Source organism: Asterias rubens, chromosome 18 (genome assembly GCF_902459465.1).
Source record: "Asterias rubens chromosome 18, eAstRub1.3, whole genome shotgun sequence".
NCBI classification, from domain to species: Eukaryota; Metazoa; Echinodermata; class Asteroidea; order Forcipulatida; family Asteriidae; genus Asterias; species Asterias rubens.
The window spans coordinates 10,632,515-10,659,456 of record NC_047079.1 but is presented as its reverse complement, the minus strand read 5'-3'; the positions used below and the strand labels follow the sequence as shown (position 1 = coordinate 10,659,456).

The following is a 26,942-nucleotide window of genomic DNA, read 5'->3' as shown; positions in this document are numbered from 1 at the left end:
ACAGCCCTATAGTGGAATAGGTTGTGCAACAAGTGACTAATTTTCGTAGAGCTCTTCACATTCCTGATCACAGTTAGGGGTAATTGAGGGAGTAAACAGTTCGGGGAAAGCATACCGGGGTGCCTGTTTATGGCCTATTACTTATTAAAAGAACAAAAAAAGAACACCATATTTTTTATCAATTCGCCTCCATGAAGAGACATTTTATTACTCTTTCTTATCAAATTTCCCTATTAAAAGATTCATTTTCTGCGTAATCTTTTTGCGTTTATACCTATTCATAGCCTGCCACAAGGTTTGATACAAATTCTTCAGTTAGTAGTTAACCTTAGTTTCTATGTTGTTGTTTTCCCACCATAATTTATTAAAGACACTGGACACTGTAGTTTATTGTCAAAAACCAGCCTTCTCACTTGGTATATCTCAACATATGCATAAAATAACAAACCTGTGAAAATTTGAGCTCAATTGGTCGTCGAAGTTGCGAGATAATGAAAGAAAAAACACCCTTGTCACACGAAGTTGTGTGCTTCCATTATTTTGAGTAATTACCAATAGTGTCCACTGCCTTCAAGTTTAGAACCCTACTTAAACACATTGTTATTACATGCAGACCCATTTCTTTACATTACATGCGAGGCATTCATACACATTTGAATAAAACACAATTTATGAAAACCAAGGAGCTAAACCCCTTGACACTAGGGCTCAATTTCATAAAGCCGCTCAACCACAAAAGCCGCTAAGCACAGGAAAACTTTGCTCAGCAAAAACAGGTTACCAGCCAACCTTCCATAAAGTTTATATTATTGCAACTGGTGCTCCACTATTTCATCGCTTAGCAAAGAAATTGTTTAAGCAGTATTTTCTGCTAAACAGCTTTATGAAATGGGGCCAAGTTTAAATTGACAAGCCACCAGTGACATTTGACACAACTCACAATTTGACACAACTCACAATCATATCAACCATTATAGAGCACTGGTAAACTCTGACCTGACTTGACCCTGTGACCTCTAGATTACATGCTGGCACTCTACCAACTAAGCTAGATAGCTCAGTGTGTAGAGCAAGGGCACAGGTTTAAATTAACAAGCCACAGTAACCTTACATGATATGGATATTACAAAACACACAATCATATCAACCATAATAGAGCCATGGTAAACTTTGACCCGACTTGACCCTGTGACCTCCAGATTACATGCTGGCACTCTACCAACTAAGCTAGGCCGATTTCGAATTGGCGGCTACAGCTACGGCTGTTGCTATGTGTGTTGCTAAGGACGTCCTATACCTCAACGCATGATGACGCGGAAATCGAGCCGTAGCCGTAGCTGTAGCCGCTAAATCGGACACGGCCCTAGATAGCTCTGTTGGTAGAGCAAGGGCACATCAATCCGGAGGTCGTAGGTTCAAGTCCAGCTTATAAGTCAATTTTTCTTGGCTCAACCCCAAAATGGATTTACCCAGTCAGTTTCCCTGTGGTGTATTACTTGATAAAGATTTAAAGTCATTCCAAATTCAATTTGTTTGGCCTTATACTCCCTGTAAAACAATTAGTTAGGTTCAATGTCACATAAAGGTTTGGCGTTAAGATTCAGCAAGCGCCAACGACTACAGTTTTTGGTAACGCCGCTCTGTACACTAAAAACTTAAAACAGCTCATCAAGTTAAACAAAAATGCAGTGTTTACTTCTTACAATTTAAAAAATTAAAATACATTAATTAAGTCACATTTTAAAGCCTTGCATAAACGGCAAAGTTGAAAATAAACCAAAAACAATCATTTAAAAAAATACCTTCAAAAATCTCAACAGTCTTAGGCAAAACATTTCAAGGCTTTGATATTTTTCATTTTTGTTCTCTTTTTTTTTCAAAGTGTCTTTGCCAATAATATTGAGACTGTGATGGCTAAATCAAATGTGCTAGCTAAAACATTAGATTAAAAACTACATTTTCTTTCTGTTAAAAATCATTTTAATTATTTAAACTTACTGGTACACCACGCTGAACCCTTCTTCACCTTTGACACCCTTCTTCACCTTTGACCCCAAGGGATGTATTTAATGTATGTAAAGCTAATTTTTACTACCAAAGTTGATTGCAAGCTTCGCTTTAGAGGAGCCCCTGCGAGTTTTGACGGCAGCTGCATTTGACACCTGTTTCTTCGAATGGTCTGTTCCCTGGGATAGATCAACCTCTAACATCTGGGTCTGTTCTATTCCTATGACAGGGGGGTCACTACTGATCCCTCTTGACCTAAGCCCGGGATTCTCCACAAACACTGACTGGTTAGTTGGCATGGCAGCCGAGTCCATTTGAGGTATGGAGGGGCCTGCAGAGGTGGGATATTCCATTTGTGGATGGGGGACGATTCTGGCTGGGGATGATTCTGTATCAAAGGCGGGGTGGGACTTGCTCGGTGTGTTGAGTTGCTTTGTTACCTGGTGACAATAATGGCAAAAACGAAAACACAGTTATAAACTGTAGATCTCATGGAAATATTAAAGGCAGTGGACACTATTGGTAATTGTCAAAGACTAGCCTTCACAGTTGGTGTATCTCAACAAAATGCATAAAATAACAAACCTGTGAAAATTTGAGCTCAATCGGTCATCGAAGTTGCGAGATAATAATGAAAGAAAAATAACCATTGTCACATGAAGTTGTGTGCGTTTAGATGGTTGATTTCGAGACCTCAAGTTCTAAATCTGAGGTCTCGAAATCAAATTCGTGGAAAATTACTTCTTTCTCAACAACTATGGCACTTCAGAGGGACCCGTTTCTCACAATGTTTTATACCATCAACCTCTCCCCATTACTCGTCACCAAGAAAGGTTTTATACCAAAAATTATTTTGAGTAATGACCAATAGTGTCCACTGCCTTTAAATAAACCTCAGTTCTAAAAATATGACTTGATGCCTCTTTGCTGGTAGACCAGACCCTTGTATTATCCTTGTGGGAAAAGACAGGCACTGGTTAAACAGACCCAATGATTTCAATGGATACAATGGTTTTATTGGATAAAGGTGCAGTGACGCAAGCTTTCCATATCTGTGTTTTGGTTGGTTGGAGGTGATGTAATGTCCGCTCGCACTTTCAACCTTCTGCAAGCAGAGAACGTTTGCATAATGTTGTGTATCATGTTGTTGTATTCATGTGTACATGCACATGTGAATTGACTGCGAATCTCTGTGTCAAATGAATGTGAGGTCGAAGGTAGTACGTCTGGCAACATCTGGGCAGGCTGGGATCTGGTTATTCACAAGCCTCGTAGTTTGATGTTCGACGATCAGGCTACACCCATTGTTGCATGCAGACAAGTGCACGTTTCCATTGTTAGACCCCCAGCAATGGCATTGATGGTTTGAATCCCAAGCCGAGACACTTGTGTCCTTAAGCAAGACACTTAACCATTGCTTCGTCCTTTAGATGAGACGTAAAGCCGTTGGTCCCATGTGTTGTGTAACGCATGTAAAAGAACCCAGTGCACTTATCGAAAAGAGAAAGGGTTCGCCCTGGTGTTCCTGGTTGTGGCTGCTGTTAGTAGCTCCTCGTAAACCCTTACAAGGTGCTAACTAATTGGGTCTCAAAATTCATCACTGCAATAACCTATCTTTCTGAAAGTTTGTATAATTGCTCAGCTCCTTGAGTACCTTGTTTGATAGATATGTGCGCTATATAAGACTTCGATAATATATTATTATTAATCCTGTACTACGTCTTGACAATTATATCATGTATGTTACCCGCATTTGGTTAAATTACGAAAAAGTAGCACAAAAGAAATTTAAGATAAAAAGTCTCCCAAGACATGATGAGGTTAAGTTCTTACCTGTAGAGGAACAAATGGATTTGCTCCGGATGCGTGAAACATAACTCCCTGTTGCTGGTTCATTCCTGTTGGAAAGAACAATCAAAAAGAACTGATTTAGTCTTATGAGGAGTTGGGTGAATTTCCGGGTTTGGCCAAAAAAATCTGGAAACTAAACATCCTTTTGAGTGAGTGTGTTTGTGTTGTTATTACTTTGGTAATCAAACTTAGGGGATGCGTAATTAATCTGCTCGGGGCAAACAGCAGCACTGCTGGCTTGTTCGTGATCTGATTTAAAGATTAAAATCCACTGGTGAAAAGGAATAATATGGAACAACCAGACTTTCTTTATGTAGAGTACAGAGTTGAAAAAACAAGCATGGATGGCCTGTGAGTAGCCCCTTAAAAAAAGAGCTGAAACACAATATGATGTAAGAATGATCGTGTATTGTCAAGTGAGCGTGCGTCACACATTTACGCTGGTCGAATAGGATTTTTAAAGCGAGGCTAGAGGTCAGGGAGTGGACCCGAGGCACCCCAATAATCCAGTAACTAGGCTTATACCACATTATTGTAGTTGTACATTATTGTTGCAAAGCTTATACAAAAGGAAGGAACAAACAAAATTATGAAAAGAAGAAAATAAAATGAGTGAAAAATCGGCCTGATCAATAACAGAGCAGATATCCGCTTTAAAGCTGAGATTTCACAGGCCTGAGAATGATAAGAACAAGTAACTAGATCTCACCCATTGGGGGTCTCGTTGTTGGTCGTAACTGATGAAAAACACCTCTGGGCTGCTGTTTTGTCTACAAGAAAAACAAATAATTTTTTTTTTTTTGTACTACTATTATTTTATTATGATTACATTATTGGGCTTTTATACATTTCTGGTAATGATATCTCATAAGTGAATTTAATCACTGTAGCTTGCAAAGCCGCAAGAAACCTGTACACAAGGGTGCTTGCTATGTGAACCACAAACACTGGGGTAAACCTCTACTTTTCGATGATAAGTCTTCTGTTTTTTTTACATGCACTACCAATCTTTAGTAAACAGGACGTACATGTACAACTTAGTATTCCACCTGAAGGACAAAGCAGTTATGGTATAAGCATCTTGCTCCAGGACATAAGTTAAATTTTTTCTTTAAAGTCCCTAAAGCTTCTTATTGGAGGTCATTAAACAACAATTTGTTTGATACATGTACAAACGATCAATTCATTAATAGTGATAATGCCGTCATAAGCAACAGCTGTCTATCAATGGCTTCAAATTTCAGACTCTTAAAACCGGTGAAATTTTTCCTCTTTTGCAGGCAACCATACATGAACGAGCGTATAAAGTGGATCAGCAATGGGCCTCGTTAAGTTGGGACAGATTCTGCCACATTTTTCTGAACCAACTCCAGGGTTTATGAGTGAGCAAAGCCTGCCAGGAAATTGGTGCGACAAGATCGATCTCCCCAGGGAACAAGGTTGTGTTAGGGGCTACTTACCACTTGAGCCATAGTCGCCCGAGCTACGGCTTCTGCAGCCACATCATCATTAGGACAGTCTGGGCCTACGAATTGAACACCGTTGGAAAGCTGAACAATTCCTCTGCAATGACCCTAGAATAGATTGAATCAAATTGTGAAAACTGTCCATTATTGTGAACAAAATGTAATGTCTGTACTTTGTTTAGTCAAGGTTTAGAAAAGTTCAGAAAATACGATACCCAAACAAATGATTTTGGTTGAACAAAGATAAAATTGAGCAGAGCAGGATTTTGACAAAAGGCCTCTGGATTAATGTGCCAGCACTCTACCCTGGCTGTTGCCTCTCAGCTTGTATTGTAAACACACCACAGCTTTAATACAGTTGTGTGCCTTCTGACTGTCACCCAGAACAAAGATTTTGACAAAATAGAGAAGAAGTATAGAGTGTCAGCATGCTAATCCGATGGTCGATGGTTCAAATACCACTCTTGTAAAGTTGCTTTGTTCAACACCCAAAATATAAGAAGGTGTAGAGTTATGGTAAATAACTGTTGGGAAGTGGTTCTAAGGCAAATTTCTATGAGCTGTTAGTGAACAATTCTGTGGTTAGCAGTGCCATGAATTTGGGGCCAAGTTTCACAAATCTTTAAGAAGAAAGACTCACCGTCTGTATGTTCCTTTGGAAAGTGTACATCGGAAACTTTAGATTCTGGTGTCGGCACCATGCTAAGAGAGCCTGCACAGCATTCAGAGGTTGATGTGTTAACTGTCCACTTTGTCCGAAGTTCTGAGGGAGGTGTTGTTGCGGCCCACGAGGTTGACCGGTCATCCCCACAGTCATACCCATTAGTGGTTTTCTGTTAAGCTGGGACATCTGCGTCAAAGGTTGTCCTTGCATTCTCACGGGACCCATGTTTTGTACAGCAGTGTTCATGTTTGGCTGGGTGGGGATCATAGTGTGTTGGGCGAGGGGAATATTTTGCGGGGCGTGGACAACGTTCTGTGGGCTGGGGCCAATGTTTTGTTGTGCGGGATTCACATTCTGTTGGGCGGGGTTGATAGGCTGTTGGGGGGAGGGTGGGGCTTGATACTGCATTGGGCGGGGCATGTTTTGGGTCATAAGGGGCTTAACTCCAATCTCCTGGTTCATCTGAGGTTGATTACCGGGCTGTTGGTGTGGGGCTACTTGCATGACATGCTGGCCTGGAAGCCGTACAGGTTGAGCTTGTACCTGAGGCTGAAACGACTGCTGCTTGCCTTGATGGTGGGACACTATAACCTGCTGCCATGATGGTACTTGTTGGTCAGCGGACATTTGCACACCGGGGTGCATTGCAAAGCCTGGTTGCTGCATCACTCGCTGTACCCCTGGGCGTATGATGACAACACCACCGGGTACAGGCTGGGTAGCAACTGATGAGGGCTGGGTACCCGGGGACTGGGCTAGATAGTGGGCGGGGGAGAGTCGGGGAGAGACACCACTCTGGGATATTGAGCCCATTTGCTGGGCTGGAAAGGCCCTCGTTGGGATCATCTGGGTTCCTTTTTGGAATCCCTCTTGCCCAGTGGGTATAAGTGGTCCCATGGACATGGATACAGGAACTAGGTTGGTGGGATGTGTAGGCTGTCTATGAAGGTGGATTGGCTGAGGTGGGTTTACGTTGGAGTTACTCATATTAGCTGGACCACCTCTACCAGGCGACATCGGGCCTAAACGCAAAAAAGAAATAACACTTAAAATTACAAACACGTTAATAACATCTGTTAAATGATTGCAGTACCCAGGGCTACACATTGGATTCAAACTGCCTCTACCTAATGGACTAGCTCAGTCTAGTGGTAAGACATGTGCTCTAGCAATGTCGTAGGTTTGAATCCCCCCCAAGTGATTTGCCAGAGGATTTTTTTTTCACAGAGCTTGGGAAAGTACTCAGTATACAGTGCTTATTACACATTGCTGAAAGAGTAAAAACAATTTATAAACACATTATGCTTGGATGTTTTGTGAGCCAGGATAGTAGAGCACAAAACTGCGGTTAAGACTTTTACGTCAAGAAAGGAAGCGACTGAAGAGAGATCACCTTAAGGGGATGCAACTTTTAAATTCCAAAATTCAAGTAATAAAGTTGAAACATGGACAAAAGTTTTAGAGCTTTATACCTCTTCCATCTCCTGGGTGGTGATGGCTCGGTATCGGCATGGGTTGCTGAGGGTGGGTATGGAATGCTGTAGGTTGTGCTACCCCTTGTGGCACCCCTTGTGGTACCCTTTGTGGTACCCCTTGTGGCAGAGTGGGTATGTTGACTGGGTTAGGGTTAGTAGGCGTAAGGGGTACAGGTGAGCTGCCGGGCGATGGCTGGGTATTGACAGCACCTGAAAGTAAAATTGTGAAAGAAAGTGTAACTAATTTACCTCTCAGGACTTAAAATTCACTCTTGAAGGGCCACAGTAATTCTATGAGGAAATTGTAAGTTTGTATTGGAACCTTGCAGAGAGCACCACAGCATAAGCACAAGACACCAGGGCTATTGCTGTGGGTGTCGTGGCATCTTTGGAGACCTGACATCTTTTCAGGTTTCAGGCTAAAAGCTTTCTCATGTGAACAACTCCATCGTTACTCAACATGGCCGCAAGTTCACATCCCCCTCAACTTAGCATTTCAACTCAACTCAGTTCAACTCAACATTAGTTTTCATAAAGAATATAGAATGCAACATACACTGTACATGCAGCTGCCATCTTTATCTAGAGCTCAAATCAATTACTATTATCGCTTAGATTGAGTACCAAGTTGTTGAGTACACAAAACTGTTGCTTTTTATTCTACTATCGCGGAGTAGATTTTGAAAAAATCAGGAGAATACTTAGTTCTCAAAAGAACTGTCCTGCTTAGTCTCCTGTGGTTAACCTCACTGTCGCAGACTGAGTTCTTAATTGATCTTTTTGACACAACCAGCTTACATGTTTAACCCAAGCTTAAACACATTGCTTAGCTTGAGTACATGTACGTTACATTTTATGAAAGAAATTAGATCGGAAATATCCACAAATCTGACCTGCGAAAAGTTGGTCCAACGAAAGCGGTCTGCCGTACTGCTTTGTTCCTGAGGAAGCCTCGATGATGACAGAGTGTGGTATGATCAAATCATCTTGCACCTCGGCATTACTCCCAGACATCGATGCGATGTTTAACATCCGACATAGTTCAGCGGTTCCAGACTGATTAGCAAGATTACAAGACAAATGAACTAATTTAATCATTAGGCCAGGAGGATAAATGATAATAATGTCAATAACCTCTTCATTTGAGGACAATCATAAATTTTGGTATTTTTAAAACTCAACTCACAAAACATTTGTTTTTGAATGACCTTATCTTTGAATCTTTGTATCTTTTTTTATTAATTGCCTTTTCTTGTGGTGTGATATTGTTGTTTGACTCGTATTGGTTTACGATCTGTTGTGTTGTTGTTTTATCTCGTTGTTTGTATTTGTCTCTGTACAGCGTTTTGAGATTTTCTTTTATATAAGACGTTTTATCAAAAAAAAATTATTATTATTATTATTATTATGTTACTGGTGGTGACTTCATACTAAGCAAGATTACAAGATAAAGTATTTATTCAGTTGGTTTTGGGGGGTGGGTGTAAGCATGGGAGGGGTTACCTTACATATACATTAGTCTTGAATATGTAGGTTCGCATACGTTAGTGAAATTTGACACATTGTCAGGGCACCGAGCTTCGAATTTCAGTATTAGTGCAGAGTGCTATTGCTGCAAGAACTGTTGACCATGACAATCACCATGACGATTAGAGTGACATTCACAGTGACAATGACCATGGCAACGACAGTGACAATGACCATGATGATTACAGTGACCATGACAGTGACAACGGCAGAGACAATGACCATGACAATAGCAGTGTCAATGACCATGACGTTGACAATGACACTCACCTTTGCGTATGTCCTCGGGGTCATCCGAGCTTCTTCTTCAATTTCAAACTCCTCCACTTCCTCGTCCTCCTCAGTGCCTTCCAAGACGATATCTTCGCCCACGTTATCATCAGCCAAACTAGGCTTGTTGACGTCCACCTTGGGCAATGCAGACAGTGCCAGCTGCATCTGGATAGAAGGACCGCTTTCTGAATCCTCTTCGGAGAGTGGTGTCTGAATCCCGGATGCGAACGGAGACGTCAGGTCGTCGCTCTCTACATTCCGCTCATCATCCTTGTCTGTCGAGGCGTCTTCGGTGAACGGCGACGAGGCACCGCTGCTACTGGCTCCCTTCTGCAGGTTACGCCACATATCGGCGAACTCGTCCACCTCACTAACGGGGGCGCTCTGTTGAAGTTTTGAAGTTTCTTTAGGGATGTGGCGTCCACTTCGAGCATCCTCGCTGACTTCGCCCTTGGACACTGACTTTGCATCAGAGTTTTGTCGTTGTGTCTGACCCTGTGGTGTCTGCGGCATTGGTTTACTTTCAATCCTATCCATCTGATCCTTGCCTTGGTGCCTCAGTTGCTTGTCAATGGCCCTACCTTGAGGATCTTTGGTTGGTGATCGTGAGATCAGTTTGGGCCCCGATCGAGTCAGGATCGTCATGGGAGCGGGAGTAGCTTGTTTATTGGACTTCTGATCACTGGTTTGCTTGAAACCGTTATCTTGTTCTAGGGCCGCCCTGGTGGTTTTGGAAAATCAAAATGAATAAATAAACATAACAATACATAAATAAATAAAAATATGAGTTGGCAAAGAAGTAGCGCAGTTTTTGAGAGAGAATTAATTTTTCACCAAACTATTTGAATTGAATTCAAGGCCTCAGCTGAGGTCTTAAATTCAAGCGTCTGAAATCACACAACTTTGTGTGACAAGGGTGTCTTTTCTTCCATAACTATCTCACAGCTTCGGCGACCAATTGAGTTTAAATTTCACAGGTTTGTTATTTTAAGCATACACCAAGTGAGAAGACTGGTCTTTGACAATTACCAAAGGTGTCCAGTGCTTTTAATTCCATACCTGTAGTTGATGGCTCCTTTTAAAGAAGCCTGCGCCAGTGGTTGTTTCTTACTTCTGCTAACCTGCTGCTGCTGTTGTTGTTGTTGTTGTTGTTGTTGTTGACGCTGCACTTGCTGCTCTTGGTTGGATCCTAGCTTGGTCACCATGTTAGAGTACCAGCCTCGGCTCTGTGTCTGGGCATTGGGTTGAGGGAACACCTGTAAGCATAGACGATCAGAGTACCAGTTGGTGGTTATAAAAAGGTCAAAGCAAATTATACAATTTTAAAATAAAATTAGCAAAAATATGTGCAGTCTTCTACGTAATTTTGTCCACACCTAATGATGTTGGAAACATTTGATCAAAAATAAAAAATAAATAAACAAATACCATTGACTATTCTGAATGGCTCCTAACCATGCTAACCTGTGTAACCTTTGATATGCCTGGGCCAACATTTACTAAGCAGGTAAGCATAAAAATTGCTAAGCACAGAAAATCTGATTAACAGAAACTGGTTTACCAGCCAAGATTCAATAAAACTACAATGTTGCAACTGGTGCCCAACTCATTTTTTGCCAAGCAGTATTTTCTGCACCAAGATTGGAGTGAAGTTGCTCTTACCTGGGGTTTAACAACTGCCATTGGTTTATTACTCTGCTGTTGGCATTGCTCTTTACGCATGCCATAGGATATGTTAATAACTGCCGTCGTTGGTACTTTGTAACCTCGATGGCCATCACAGCGGATCTTCAGTCCTCCGGGGAACTCCTCATCGAAGACGACTTCATAGAGGAAGTCCAAGATACCGCTGCCTGAGAGTGACAGAAAAAAAGAGCGCCACGAAGTTAATCAAGAGTTCGTTGGTTCAAATCCTGCTACAGTCAATTTTTCTTTGTTCAACCCCAAACCCTTTAAAATTTACCAGGGCCCAATTTTATGGCTCTGCTTACCGCCGAATTCTGCGCTTACGATTGCGATTCCCCGCTACCGTGCAAGCGCCGAATTTCTGCGCTAGCCTTGTAAGCGTAGAATGCCTAGTAACGTGAAGTACGCACGCGCAGAAGCCCAAATTCGCCGCTAACCCGTGAAATACGCTTGCCGTAAGCACAGAATTCCCTGCTTCCGTAAGCGCCGATTCTGTGCTTACGGTAAGCAGAGCCATGAAATTGGGCCCAGGGGCCAATTTCATAGAGCTGCTTAAGCAACAAATTTGCTTAAGCACGAAAATAGCTCGCTTATTTTACACATGTTACTGGCCAAAATTTCATGCCATATACATTGCTTATGACTAGTATTTAGCTGTTGTTTACTCAGCATAACAATTGAATGGAGTCTTGGCCGATAATCTGATTTTACTAAGCAATGAATTTTTTGCTTAAGCAAATTTTTGTGCTTAAGCAGCTCTATGAAATAGGGCCCAGGTCAGTTTCACTTGTGATTTATTATTTGATATCTGAAATAAACAATTCGCGTCCCCTGATCCCCTGGCTGCTGCTTCCCAGGTTGTATCAGAAACTTTCCGGAGAAAGAGTTTTTAACTTGATCACAACCAAAGTATGCGTTAGCAATTAAAAAATTAAATCTGAAAAAGTATGTGATTAAAAAAGAAGAAGCTATTGACGAACTATACATACATGTACCAGGCAGTTTTTATTAACAACAAAGGGGCAACTAATTTGATAGATACATGTAAAGAAACACTTTGGTAACATGAAATCCATTTTACTCCATGAAATTGGGCCCTTGTCTACCACTAATGTTAAAGTGAATACCTTGGAATTGAGATAACGTATAATGAAACCAATGTGTGTCCACACCCCCCCCCCCTTCCCGGAAATCAGTTCTTTAGATTTGTCCATCATTATTAGAAAATGCCAATATACCTTGATGGTTAATATTGTACAATGTGCACGTTTCAGGCATAATGGGAAATGAGGTGGCCTATTAAAGCTTTTATCAAATATGATCAAGCAATTAAGGTACACCATTAACCCTCTAGTCCCTGCACCGCCCGAGTTTCTGAAAACCAATTTTTCAAGATTCTTGCAGTAAACAACTGGAATCGTAGTTCAATTTTTAAAAGATACCTTAATATTTATGCACAATTTTTTACCCTTTCGGTAATGTTTGTATAAAAGTACAAGCTCCCATTGGGAACAATAATCGGCTCTCGAATATTTTTTTGTAAGGATAAAATGGACACAATAGCTTTTCAAGGCTTTTATCTGACTCAATGCTCAAACTAATTAAATGCGAAGGCGTTAGTTTTTGACAATACCAATATTAATGATGAATAAATACAGTTTCCTTTGTGTTTACTAATTGGTATGAGCTAAATTATCTCATCGTCATTAGCTTCAAAATTGAACTACGATTCCAGTTGTTTACTGCAAGAATCTTGAAAAATTGGTTTTCAGAAACTCGGGCGGTGCAGGGACTAGAGGGTTAATGGTGTAACTTAATTGCTTGATCATATTTGATAAAAGCTTTAATAGGCCACCTCATTTCCCATTATGCCTGAAACGTGCACATTGTACAATATTAACCATCAAGGGATTGGCATTTTCTAATAAAGATGGACTGATTTCCATTACATCAAATATTAGACTGTTAGAGGACCGGGAAGGGGGGGGGGGTGGAAAATTGGTGTTCAGAAACTCGAGCGGTGCAGTGACTAGAGGGTTAAGTCTGATCTGTTCATCATTTAATGATAAAGAAGAGACACCAAGGTAGATAATTTGGCAGAGTAAAAGTAGACGTCAAAAGAAAGGGTCTCTGCAAAAATTGGTAAGTCGCTCATTCAAAAAGAAAGATGGAGATTTCTACTCGTGCATCTCAGCCAATATTGGACAGTTCTAACATCATTAATGCTGCATTCTATGTGAACATCATTATTGGTTCACTCGGACTGATCGGCAATGCATTTGTCTGTCTGGTCATGCTGCGCTATCGAAGCATCTTCAACTCCACAACCAATAAGCTCATCATCCATCAATCTGTTGTGGATTTTCTTGGATCTCTACTGTTCCTACTAGGCGTGGTTATACCACCACCAAGTCAAGTACCGGATAACATCTTAGGCTCGATGTACTGTAAACTCTGGTGGTCAGAGTGGTTGCAGTATAGTGTCTTCATTGTCTCTACCTACAACCTGGTAGCAATATCTGTAGAGCGATACTTTGCAACGTGTCAACCGGTCAGACACCGTAGCTATAACTCAAACCGTCTCGTCACAATGTTTATGCTTGCAGCATGGATATGTGGCTGGTCTTCAACTTTTTTCATAATCCCCACTACACACACCATCAATGGGGTTTGTGAAGTCATCTGGCCAAACCGAACAGTCCAGATTATCGTGGGCTTATTTCTATTCTACAGCACTGGCGCCTTAGTCCCATTCGGCGTCCTCATTTTTGCCTACACCAAAATCATCTTAGTACTCCATAAGCGTTCTAAAGCAAGAGTTGGCGACAACAACCAAGAAGCACGGAACATGCTGACTAGAGCTAACATAAACGTCATTAAAACTTTACTTCTGGTGGCAATATTCTATGTCATTTGTTGGACACCTGGAAGTATTAACTTTGCATTGTATAGTCTTGGATTGAGCTCTTACTTAAATCCTATTTTCGATGCAATCGTGGTGTTGAATCTTTGCGTCAATCCATATATCTACTGCTTCACCTATGAACGCTTTCAGAAACAAGTCAAGAAGATGGTTTGTGGTGGACGTCAGCGCAATGTCAACCGTGTGGACACCATTAATGACAACCGTGTGGACACCATTAAGGACAACTGTGTGAACACGATTAATGTCAAACGTGTGGACACCATTAAGGACAGCCATGTGGACACCACTAATGACAACCGTGTGGACACCACTAATGACAGCCGTGTGGACACCACTAATGACAGCCGTGTGGACACCATTAATGACAACCGTGTGGACACCACTAATGACAACCGTGTGGACACCATTAATGACAACCATGTGGACACCATTAAGGACAACCGTGTGGGCACTATTAATGACAGCCATGTGGACACCACTAATGACAACCGTGTGGACACCACTAATGACAACCGTGTGGACACCACTAATGACAACCGTGTGGACACCACTAATGACAGCCGTGTGGACACCATTAAGGACAACCGTGAGGACACCATTAATGACAACCGTGTGGACACCACTAATGACAGCCGTGTGGACACCATTAAGGACAACCGTGAGGACACCATTAATGACAACCGTGTGGACACCACTAATGACAACCGTGTGGACACCATTAAGGACAACCGTGTGGACACCATTAAGGACAACCGTGTGGACACCATTAAAGGCACCTGGAAATAGGATTTTTTTTCTTTTCAACATAAGAGTATATGTTTATTAACAATAAAACAATTTTTTGAGTAATTGTTTGTCACGATTTATATGTTAAAAAAATTAATTAAGTGCTTGGGGGGGTTGACTCCGCCTACCCCTTTTGTGACGTAGGAAATCTTTGCCTCGATCAAACATAGGCCCCCCTCGATGCGTAGATAAACACACGTGCAAAAGTACATGTAATTCTAAGACGTGAGTTTGTACGCTGCGAAAAAGTTTTTTTTCCTGGCATTTTTCCGGCAATGCCGACCAGGTGTATTGCTGCTGGATGCAGCAAAACAACTAAAGATGGGGTCAGTCTTCTTCTGTTTCCTGCAGATCCCAAGTATAGGCGGTTGTGGGCTGCGAAAGTCAGATTAACTAGAGCAAAGTGGTCCGGTCCGACGTCTTTTTCAGCACTATGCAGCGAACACTTCGAGCCGTCGTGCTTCGAATCCGGGATACACCACACATTTGACATGACGAGAAGAGCCATCCTTACACACGACGCCGTCCCAACAATTTTTCCAGCTAGTGGGAAGTCGAAGAAGGTATCTGAAAGACGTGACGAACCCAGAGGAGCATTTGCTAAACGTGAAAAAAATCGGGTAAGTTTGAACTTTGAGGGTATGTTTTTAGCTTTTGCCAAGTGACACGATTTTTTGTTGGTACCGCATGCGATTCACCGTTCGTGCAGGTCCTATGTGACCATCCGCACATTATACAGCAGCCATAGTGCGTGCGTGCAGTCTGCTCCGTGGCCGTATTTCTATAATAATACGTAGGCAGACCCACATCTTACAACCCATTTGGTCACTAAAAAGTCGCATAGTTAAATAAAAATAGCAGCAATAGCTTTTGTAAAAACCACTAGGCGTTCAACATGTTCAAGTTTCAATGTACGTATGTGTGTAAAATCGTGTTTAAATTTGTTTTGATGTGCCATGTTCCCAGACGTAATGTACGGGGGCCCGACTAAAAATTTTCTCTTCAAATATCGCGCCTTGAATTACGTCATGAACAGCGCCCTCTCGGGTCAGGGCCTACTCGTAAATTTGTAAATACAATCAAAACTGATATTTTTAAACCTTAGTTAACTTTTTATTCACATTCCTCTCATAAAAACACATATTTTAGTGACAAAAGCTTTATTTAAAAAAAAATACCACTTCCAGGTGACTTTAATGACAACCGTGTGGACACCACTAATGACAACCGTGTGGAAACCATTAAGGACAACCGTGTGAACACCATTAATGAAGCAACAAGGCCTGAAGGAACTGCACAACACTGTACTTCACAAAAAATAAAGATGTCTAGTGTATCAACTCATACTGAGTGAAAAAAGGGCTTGATATCCATGCAACTGTAGGATACCCAAGTCTACATCCGCAAGGACTGTAACGAGGGGTAACCCTGTTTTAGCCCTAGGAGTAGGTTGACAACGGCCCCGGAAAAGTAGTTGATTGCTTGTAGCACACATCTAAAAGTGGCCTTCAGGCTTTTTGTGTCTGGCAACTTGCGTAAAAAATAAATTGAAAAAAAAAAAAAAAAAAAAAAAAAAAAAAAACCTTGAAAAACACGTCTGACATGAAATATACCGAAAAGCTTTCAAGCTAATTGTGCGCACAAACATTGACACAATAGTTTGTAGGGCAGGACAAAATGACAATTAACTTACATAAATAAAGGTTAGCACTTAATTTGATCAGCATGTCCTTCTTGTGACGAATAATGGAACCTGCTTACAATTTCAAACAAACACTTCAACAGATCTTGGCCTGAACAACAGTTTTATTTTTTTATTTAATAAAAACATTAAGAATTCCGCTTCATAAAGTTTAATATTTAATAAAAAAGTATACAAATATATAAAGTAACTGTGCTATAAAAAGGGAAAAGGCCGAAGGCATTGTGAAATCATAAAAACTGCTCAGCGAGAACTGATTGAGTGCAATTGACTAGACTGTACACACCGAGCAACACTGAGAGACTGGACACTCTACACATAACGAAGATGTCTACTATTCGTACACCCGTGTTGGCGGACAATTCTAACTACGCTGCATTCTATGTGAACATCATTATTGGTTCACTCGGACTGATCGGCAATGCATTTGTCTGTCTGGTCATGCTGCGCTATCGAAGCATCTTCAACTCCACAACCAATAAGCTCATCATCCATCAATCTGTTGTGGATTTTCTTGGATCTCTACTGTTCCTACTAGGCGTGGTTATACCACCACCAAGTCAAGTACCGGATAACATCTTAGGCTCGATGTACTGTAAACTCTGGTGGTCAGAGTGGTTGCAGTATAGTGTCTTCATTGTCTCTACCTACAACCTGGTAGCAATATCTGTAGAGCGATACTTTGCAACGTGTCAACCCGTCAGACATCGTAACATGTTCTCAAGTCATCGACTCATGATGGTTGTAGCCTTAGACTGGATATCCATCTGTTTTTTACATTCTTACTTAATCTTCATTTCACACAACATCGATGGGGTTTGTGAAGTCATCTGGCCGAGCCCTACAATCCAGGCTGTTGTGGGTGTAGTTATAGTCGAGAGCACCATTATTGTCATTCCGTTAGCTATCATCATATATTCCTACATCAAGATCATCTTGGCGCTCTATAAACGATCTCGAGCTAGGGTAGGCGACAACAACCAAGATGCAAGAAACATGCTGACAAGAGCCAACAAAAACGTCACCCTGACTCTATTTGTGGTGGCCATATTCTTTGCCATCTGTTGGACGCCAATTAGTACTAGCTACATGTTGTACAATCTTGGATTGAACGAAACTTTTGTCAGTCCAACTTTGAATGCCATCGTGGTGTTGAATATCTGTATCAATCCATTCATCTACTGCTTCACCTATGAACGCTTTCAGAAACAAGTCAAGAAGATGGTTTGTGGTGGACGTCGGCGCAATGACAACCGTGTGGACACCATTAGTGGATCAACAAGACAGGAAGCAACTGCACAACACCCTGTACAACTACAAATGACTGCTGCAGTCTCAGTTTTTAGTTCAAGAGACAATCCTGCAGTTCCTTAACTTAGAGCTGCTGGCAAAAAAGTCGCAGACCGTGTACATGTTTTGTTTGATCAACCATAATGAAATAACAAACCTGTGAAATTTGGAGCTTAATGTATTGTGTGATTCAGGAAGAAATAGTGTAAAACCGTGCACAATTTTTCAGCATATTCTCCTCAATCAGCTTTTGCGTTTTTTAATTTTTTTTTATGGGACACGTTGCCTTGGATTGGTCAAGTTGGTCTATGAAAAGCATTTGAAACCGTTTGTTATAAAATGTATACGGTTAGAAAGATGTTTTGAAAGTGTAATATAATGATCAACACAACTAGGCTTCGAAATTGCATGGTTTTCCTCATATGTTGTGAACTATTACGGCACGCCATTTTGTGGAGTCCACAAAATGGCCGACCGTGTTAGTTCGCAAAGTAAAATGAAAACCATGCAACTTCGAAGGCAAGTTGTGTTGATCATTATATTCTACTTTTAAAACATCTTTCTAATCATGCATTTCATAACAAACGGTTTCAAACGCTTTTCGTAGACCAACTCAAATAATCCAAGGTTTATGATATATACGAAGCATTATATTTACAAGGTTCCTACAGTATGAAATCGCTTATATTAGTTTTGTTATTTAGCATTTTGCTCGTACAACAAAAACTTTAAACCAAACTCTGTAAACAAAGTGAGTAGCAATATTTTCTGGGGCCTTTATGAGTCATACATATATCAAATTTAATTTCTAACAATGATATCGCTTTTTAATCTGACAAATGTCTGATCAGTGTGCCCCACTTCGACACGTAAATGGAATAGAATTTCCCATTGAAATTTCCACCCCTGTTTCCAATGAACAATAATTTCTCAAATATCTTGATGTGTCTTTTTCATTGAGTTATATACAGGAACTAGAGGGCGCACTGGCCTATATACGCGCCCCCGTATAGACCTTATCGCAAATATCAATGCGCAAGCGCAGACTGTTGAATGAGGTGCATTGTGGGATATATATGGATCAAATTTAGATACCAGCTAGACCACAATGCACCTAATTCCAAGCTTTACGCGCGCGCCCCGGTATTTGCGAAAAGGTCTATGCGCGCAGGCGGCCATTTTCTAAGTTGACAAAACAGCCGTCTCACAGCGTGTGTTTGTGCGGCCATTTTGTAAGTTGAACAAACATCATCGTGTGAGCGTTCAATAAAAAAACCTCAATCATGTATTTCATATTCGACGCGCATACAGAATGGCGCTTGTCATCTTGCGGTCCCGTCGCGTTTGTGCAAAAAGCATCACCAGTGTGCCCTCTAGTTCTTATATATTATAACTCCACGGTCTTTTTAGAAGCAGGCACATTTGACGGCCATTACAGTGTGTATTCAGTTTGCAGTAACACTGTAAATTTCTACTTTGCAAAGGACATATCAGGAGAAATCAATGCCTGAAAAGCATTTACTTTTATTTTTGTTTTTATGCAAGTCGCCAGACACACAAGGCCTGAAGGCCACTTCAAGGTGTGGGCTACAATTATTTTATTCCAGAGGCCGTTGCCACCTACTCCTAGTGCTGAAACAGGGAACCCCCTTTACAGTCCATAGGGATGTAAAGCAGAAAGCACTACCTCCCCTCCCCACCGCTGAGGACTCAACAAAACTAAAGTAAATTTAATTACATTGATATAAAGGTACATGTACTGCTTTTTAATTTGATAAGAAATTGACATAGAAATGGAAAATTTATAGAATTTCAAATGGAGAATTCCCTTTACATTTCCTCTGAACAATAGTTTCTCGAATACTCGATTCAATTTGCATTATTAAATATAAAAAAACCAACAACCTAATTTCATCAAGTAAGAAAGGATTCTGCATTTGCCCGCCACTAATGTTCAAAGAAATAACTTTGAAAAAGAGATAGGGCAGTTGAGCAGAATGGAAAGCTCTCTTGCAAATTAGACTGCGATGGCAGTGAAAAGATTTTCAGAAGTTTAATCAGACAACTGGTCCGCAAAGCAAGGAATACATCTTGCTTTTCTGCGATTGCATTCAATAAACTACTCCCACTCTCATTATGGTGAAAAGGAATTAGGATACAAACATGACAAAAGGCGAAAAGGTAACAGGATAAGGGGGAAACTGTTCAGCGAGAAATACCTGAGCGCAGTTTTGACTAAAACTCTGGACACTGAGCAACACTGAGAGACTCGACACTCTACACAAAATGGAGATGTTTACTGTGTCTACTTCTCAACCAATGGAAAATTCAAACACGGCTGCGTTCTATGTGAACATCATTATTGGTTCACTGGGACTGATCGGCAATGCATTTGTCTGTCTGGTCATGCTGCGCTATCGTAGAGTCTTCAACTCCACAACCAATAAGCTCATCATCCATCAATCTGTTTTGGATTTTCTTGGGTCTGTTTTCTTCTTACTCAGCCTTTTTCTGATAATATCACCACCAAGTCAAGTATCGGATAACATCTTGGGCTCGCTGTACTGTAAACTCTGGTGGTCAGAGTGGTTGCAGTATAGTATCTATGTTGTTTCTACCTACAACTTAGTCGCTATATCAACAGAGAGATACTACGCGACATGTAAGCCACTCATACACCATGTAATTTTCTCAGGCCGGCGACTGAAGATGATCATGGCTGCAACCTGGCTGTGTGGCTTCGTACCAGCTCTTCATTTGATTTTCATATCATATAAAACCGAAGATGGGTGTGACGTCGACTGGCTAAGCCGTACCGTCCAGGTAGTTGTGAGTTTGTTAATCATCTACTGTATGACTATTGTCTTACCGTTGGTCATCATTATATTTTCCTACACCAGAATCATCTTGGTGCTCCGCAAGCGGTCACAGGCCAGAGTCGGCGACAACAACCAAGATGCAAGAAAAATGTTGACTAGAGCCAACAAAAACGTCACCCTGACTCTACTTGTGGTGGCCATATTCTTTGCCATCTGTTGGACGCCAATTAGTACCAGCTACATGTTGTACAATCTTGGATTGAACGAAACTTTTGTCAGTCCCACTTTAAATGCCATCGTGGTGTTGAACCTTTGCGTCAATCCATTTATCTACTGCTTCACCTATGAACGCTTTCAGAAACAAGTCAAGAAGATGGTTTGTGGTGGACGTCAGCGCAACGGCACCCGTGTGGACACCATTAATGACAACCGTGTATTAGGGCAAGAGTCAATCCTGTAGATTCTTAACTTAAAAGCTGACAAAAAAGTCGCAGACCATGTTCATGTTTTGTTTGATCAACCATAATGAAATAACAAACCTTCGAAATTTGGGGCTTAATGTATTGTGTGAGTCAGGGAAAAATAGTGAAAAACGGTAAACTGTGCACAGTTTTCAGCATTTATACATTCTCCTTGATATTGGCTGCAACAACCGAAATTAGCTTTTGCATTTTGTTTTTGTTTTTAAGGTTTATAATGGCATTTTATTTACAATGTTTCTATGACATATCTGATATTAGTTTCTTTAAAGCATTTGCTCTTAAAAGTAATGCTGGCTAAAAAATGTTTTTTGTAAAAACCCAACTGTGTAAACAAAGCATGAGGCAGTTCCTGAGGGAAACTGTCCAGCGAAAACTGACTTATCGGCAGTGATCGGCAATGCATTTGTCTGTCTGGTCATGCTGCGATATCGAAGCGCCTTTAACTCCACAACCAATAAGCTCATCGTCCATCAATCTAATGTGTTCTTACTCAAACTCTGGTTCGATACTTTCTGAGAATGTGAATGCGAAGCAAATGTAGACGTCACAAATTCACAGCAGTTGACTTGTGCTTGACTCGCTTGCCAATTTGCACTGAAAACAGAGTTGAGACGTCAAATTCACGTCATATAATTCGCGCTGCATTCCCATTAGCAAGAAGTACAAACCGTCCTTAAAGGCAGTGGACACTATTGGTAACTACTCAAAATAAATATCATCATAAAACCTTTCTTGATTACGAGTAATGGGGAGAGGTTGATAGTATGAAACAGTGAGAAACAGCTCCCTCTGAAGTGACGTAGTTTTCAAGGAAGAAAGAGTTTTTCACTAATTTGATTTCGAGACCTCAAGTTTAGAACTTGAGGTCTCGAAATCAAGCATCAGAAAGCACACAACTTCGCGAGACAAGGTGTTTTTTCTTTCATTATTATCTCGCAACTTCGACGACCGATTGAGCTCAAATTTGCACAGGTTTGTTATTTTTTGCATATGTTGAGATACACCAACTGTGAAGACTAGTCTTTGACAATTACCAAAAGTGTCCACTGTCTTTAACAATGAGGCAGCTTTTTTATGTGAACATTAAGCTCTTGTACTTTACAAAGTCAGTTTCCCTTCAGATTTGATACTCGCCATAAATATCCAAACACAAACATCACAAACTGTGAACAAGTCTCCTCCAGTGGGATTGCTGAATGGTTTTTTTGTGTAGCAAGAAAGAATAGAAATGCATTGTCAAGCTACCCACAGAAGCAACTATGAAAAAAGCATTGATCTAAAAAGTGCATCGCTGTTTTCAGAAACAAAAATGATAAGATCATAAAGGATTTCTAAAATACATGTACACTCGTAAAATGCAAAGTCATTTAATTTTGACTCCCATAAATGGCCGACCGTGATAGTTCGCGACGTAAAAGGAAAACCATGCAATTTTGAGTGATACTTGTGTGGATCATTATATTCTGCTGTTAAAACATCTTTCTCACCACATGCATTTTATAACAAACGGTTTCAAACGCTTTTAATAGACCAACTCGTCCGATCCAAGGCAACGTGTTCCTTTAACAATGATATCTAGCTTTGTTTTACAAGTTGCATCATAACAGACACTTTTGGAAAAAGGGCGAACAGAATGTGTATTCACTTTTCGGTAACACTATGTGTAAATATTTACTTTGCAAAGGACATTAAGAAATCACATGCCTGAGTAAAACATTAGCCAGTTTTTATGTAGCACTTTTCACACCCGAAGGGCGTCCCAAAGCGCTTCACACTATTACCGCTGATCACTGGACCTTAACCATTCCTTAAAGCCATTGGACCCTTTTGGTAAAACAGTATTGTCTAAGGCCCACACTTCGTGTCTCACAACTTATATATAAAATAACAAACCTGTGAAAATTTAGGCTCAATCGGTCATCGGAGTCGGGAGAAAATATTGGGAAAACCCACCCTTGTATCCGCACATTTCGCCGTGTCATGACATGTGTTTAATATCCGTTATTCTCGATATCGAGAATTGACATTGTTTTACTGTTTTCTCAAAAAAGTAAAGCATTTCATGGAATAATATTTCAAGAGAAGTCTTTCACCACTACCTTCGGTAAACCCTGTAAGTTATTTGTAAATCTGTGAACTTTTAATTTTTTTTCTGTACCAAAAGGGTCCAATGGCTTTAAACCATCTCAGCTCCCTGGGGAGTATGCACTCACTCTGATGAACAGAATAACAAGAGCTTGAGTTCGGTGCTCTTACATGTATCTGCTCTGCAACGACACCCTAACAAGCATTTACTCTGACACTATGACTGTTTTAAATCGCAAAAAAGTTTTAAAGCTAACAAAACGAGTGGAGAATTATTTTTCTGGGGCCATCAAAGGCCACCCTGAAGTTGAGTATATCTTCAGCAGTCTAGACACCAAGCATCACTGAGACTGGCCCTTCTTTCAATTTTTTTTGTTAGTGCTGGTAAAATGTTAATTTGATTGTGTACATCTATAATGATATAGGAATAAAACAACCAAACGGTTCAAAAAACCAATGGTTTTACTTTGTCTTTAATTGATGTAATGTTAGAAACCGTTGGCCCAATTAACATGGAAAGGCACTGGACACCTATTGGTTATGTCAAAGACCAGTCTTCTCACTAGGTATATCTCAGCATATGCATAAAATAACAAACCTGTAAAAATTTGAACTCAATTGGTTGTTGAAGTTGTGAGAAAATAATGAAAGAAAAACAAAAAAAAACCTTCAGATGCTTGATTTTGAGACCTCAGCTGAGGTCTCGAAATCAAATCAAATATTTTAGTGAGAAATTATTTCTTAAAAAAAAAAACTACATTACTTCAGAGGAAGCTGTTTCTCACAACGTTTTCTATCAACAGCTCTCCAGTGCTCGTTACCAAGTAAGTTTTTATGCTGAAACCTATGTGAGTAAATTACCAATAGTGTCCAGTGCCTGTTACTGCTGAAATGTCCAACGTATTTTTGCCCACTTTGATTGAAACTCTGTACATTACCTGGTTGTATTCCAATGATCACACCGCGTAGACCAAGAGGGACGCTGAACCCTTCCCTGACATTGATTACCCGGTCAAACAACTCATGCTCAGCCTCGGGGTCTGGTATTAGGTTGCCTAGGTAATGAAGGGGCTGTCAAGTAAACACAAACAAGAAGAGTCATCATTACGAGAACCACGCACTAAAAGCAGACCAGCGTTTATGACTGTCGGTAGTCATCAGTTTTAGAAGGAGCCATTTTTAATTATAATAATAATAAATAATAGTGGCTTCTTATATAGTGCGCAGGTCCGTCACGCAGTGGCGCTTCAACATTATTACCCCTGGTCACTGGGCCTTAAATCATTCCTTAAACCATCTCAGCTCCCAGGGGAGTAAACATCCTGTGCCGCCAAATACGTAGCGCACTAAGCTAAACAATCACAAGAACCATCTCTGCCCTCACAGGTACCCATTTACCCCTGGGTGGAAAGAAGCAAATGGTTAAGTGTCTTGCACAAGTTTTTCAAACCGGGATTCCAACCCACACTCTGCTTATCAGAAACACCAGGGCTTGAGTTCAGTCCTCGTATCGGCTCAGCCATGACACCCAAACATTATCTTTCTTCTATTTGATCAAAAATTCATGAGGCATAATTGTGTCACTGCCGGTAAGTTTACTCAGACAAATATCTACACAATTTCAAATGTTATTATGAAAGCAAATTTGAAAAATAAAAATCACCCAACAAGGCCCAATTTTATGGCTCCGCTAACCGCCGCATTCTGCGCTTTTGATCATGATTCCCCACTTACGTGCAAGCGCCAAATTTCTGCGGTAGCCTTGTAAGCGTAGTATGCAAAGTAACGCGGAGTACGCACGCGCAGAAGCCAAAATATCATACACTTCTTGATTCAGCACTTAGAAACCTGGGCCCAATTTCATAGAGCTGATAAGCACAAAAATTTGCATAGCATGAAATTTCTCCCTTCATAAAAACAGGAATGCCAGCCAAATTTCCACATGACTTTCAGGACAAGCAAACAACAGCTGAATACGTGTCAGAAGCAACATTCAACCAATGGAAATTTGAGTTGGTAATCCCGTTTTTTTATCAAGGAAGAAATTTCATGCTAAGCAAATTTTTTGTGCTTAACAGCTCTATGAAATTGGGCTCTGGTATTAAACGATGATAGAATCTTACCCTATAGAGGAGATGAGGTCGGACAGCCATCTTCTGTTTCCGGACTTTCTGTCTTAAACTCTGTAGAAAGAAAGACAAAGAACAAAGAGTCATCACATAGTGTCACTACAGTATTCACTTGCACTAGATCAGGCACAGTATTCATAGGTGGTGTGTATATTTAAAGACAGTGGACACTATTGGTAATTGTCTAAGACCAGTCTTTCCACTTGGTGTATCTCAACATATACATAAAAAAAACAAACCTGTGAAAATTTGAGCTTGATTGGTCGTCGGAGTTGCGAGATAACTGTGAAAGAAAAAAAACACCCTTGTCACACGAAGTTGTGTGCTTTCAGATGCTTGATTTCGAGACCTCAAATTCTAAACTTGAGGTCTCGAAATCAAACTCGTGGAAAATTACTTCTTTCTCGAAAACTACGTCACTTCAGAGGGAGCCGTTTCTCACAATGTTTTATACCATCAACCTCTCCCCATGACTCGTCACCAAGTGAGGTTTTATGCCGATAACTATTTTGAGTAATTACCAATAGTGTCCACTGCCTTTAAGTTGAAATCGCAGTAAATAAGAAAACAGAATGTTTGAAGATTACCTTCTGCACTTCCTCTTCGATCAACTTGACAATCGGCTCGTCAAGATTCTTCAGCCCGATGGCGACCTTAGATGCTTTAGCACATGGTATATCAGAGATGAAGTCTTGAAGCTCCTTCATCCGTCCAGACTTTCCCTTGAAGAGGTCGTCCTCAAAGAAACTGTCGTCTCGAGGATGTTGGCTCAGGTAGGAAAACACTTCTGGAAACCTTTCGAATGACAAGAATATCATAAATTAATAAACCACAAGGGAAAAACTTTAAATAACTAAGGTTCAAGTCCCACTCAAGTGGATTTTTCTTTATTCAACATGTTCAACCTAAAATTAGACAACATTAAAGGCCCAGTCACCCGGTCACACAGGCCCCGATAACGAGAACGAAAACGACAACAATAAAACTGCACGACCTCGATTGGTTGAATAAGAGTGGGCGTATTCTGCCTGGAGCAATTCAACCAATCTAGAGCGTGCATTTTTTATGGTTCACGCTTTCGCTCTAGTTATCGGGCCTGTCAGACTTACTTGGCCATATAATCCTTGATGACGTCGACGACTTTAGTGGAGTAGAGCCAGGTCCCAGCTTCGTCCTTCTTGGAGTAGCCCTGGATCTCCTGACTCGTCTTGTTGAACTTCAAATTTAAACCGATGTTGAAATTCTTAGATGGACCCACTGAGGAACTGGCAAATTAAAAAGAAATAATCACTAATGTAAATTTTTGTTTTGTTTTTACCGATATACTTGGTAACGAGCAATGGAGAGTTTATTGGCAGCGGCTATCGCAACGATAAATAATAGATGTTAAATTTGCATCGGGGATAAAGACTATTAATTTGGGTTTTTACCCATACACCGATGTGTGTTAGCACTGTATACTCAGTACTTTCCCCAAGTCCTGTGAAAATTTATAACAGGCATACTACTCGGTGGGATTTAAACCCACGACCCTTGCAATTCTAGAGCAGTGTCTTACCAACTAGACTACCGAGGTTGCCCGCTAGCTAGAGGCCGTTCGATAGGAGTGAGCTTACCTGTGTCTGGATCCTCGGCCAACGAAGATGGTTCCCGACAACCGAGATATGATCAATGATGTCAGACCAAGGCGCTGGCCTAAAACATAGGCTGGAAGGTAGTGCACCTCATGACGCTGAAGAGGGTAAAAGGAAAGGGTTATATGTCTTGTTTTATG

The 26,942-nt window shown here is 40.8% G+C and overlaps 1 protein-coding gene across 1 annotated transcript in view; it reads right to left on the bottom strand.

The window, feature by feature from the left end:
- Positions 1–1,652: 1,652 nt before the first annotated feature.
- LOC117302227 (5'-3' exoribonuclease 1-like) overlaps positions 1,653–26,942 on the bottom strand; it is a 40,140-nt gene continuing 14,850 nt past the window's right edge. Inside the window, exons 22-36 of the mRNA XM_033786062.1 lie at positions 26,785–26,900; positions 26,278–26,433; positions 25,756–25,963; positions 25,163–25,222; positions 23,978–24,110; positions 10,926–11,116; positions 10,323–10,519; positions 9,261–9,984; positions 8,357–8,519; positions 7,461–7,673; positions 5,965–7,010; positions 5,319–5,432; positions 4,568–4,628; positions 3,841–3,905; positions 1,653–2,447 (exon numbers count right to left, since the gene is read on the bottom strand). Of these exons, the coding sequence (XP_033641953.1) occupies positions 2,082–2,447; positions 3,841–3,905; positions 4,568–4,628; positions 5,319–5,432; positions 5,965–7,010; positions 7,461–7,673; positions 8,357–8,519; positions 9,261–9,984; positions 10,323–10,519; positions 10,926–11,116; positions 23,978–24,110; positions 25,163–25,222; positions 25,756–25,963; positions 26,278–26,433; positions 26,785–26,900 (3,813 nt within the window). The 3' untranslated portion in view covers positions 1,653–2,081. The remainder of the gene's footprint in view (positions 2,448–3,840; positions 3,906–4,567; positions 4,629–5,318; positions 5,433–5,964; positions 7,011–7,460; positions 7,674–8,356; positions 8,520–9,260; positions 9,985–10,322; positions 10,520–10,925; positions 11,117–23,977; positions 24,111–25,162; positions 25,223–25,755; positions 25,964–26,277; positions 26,434–26,784; positions 26,901–26,942) is intronic.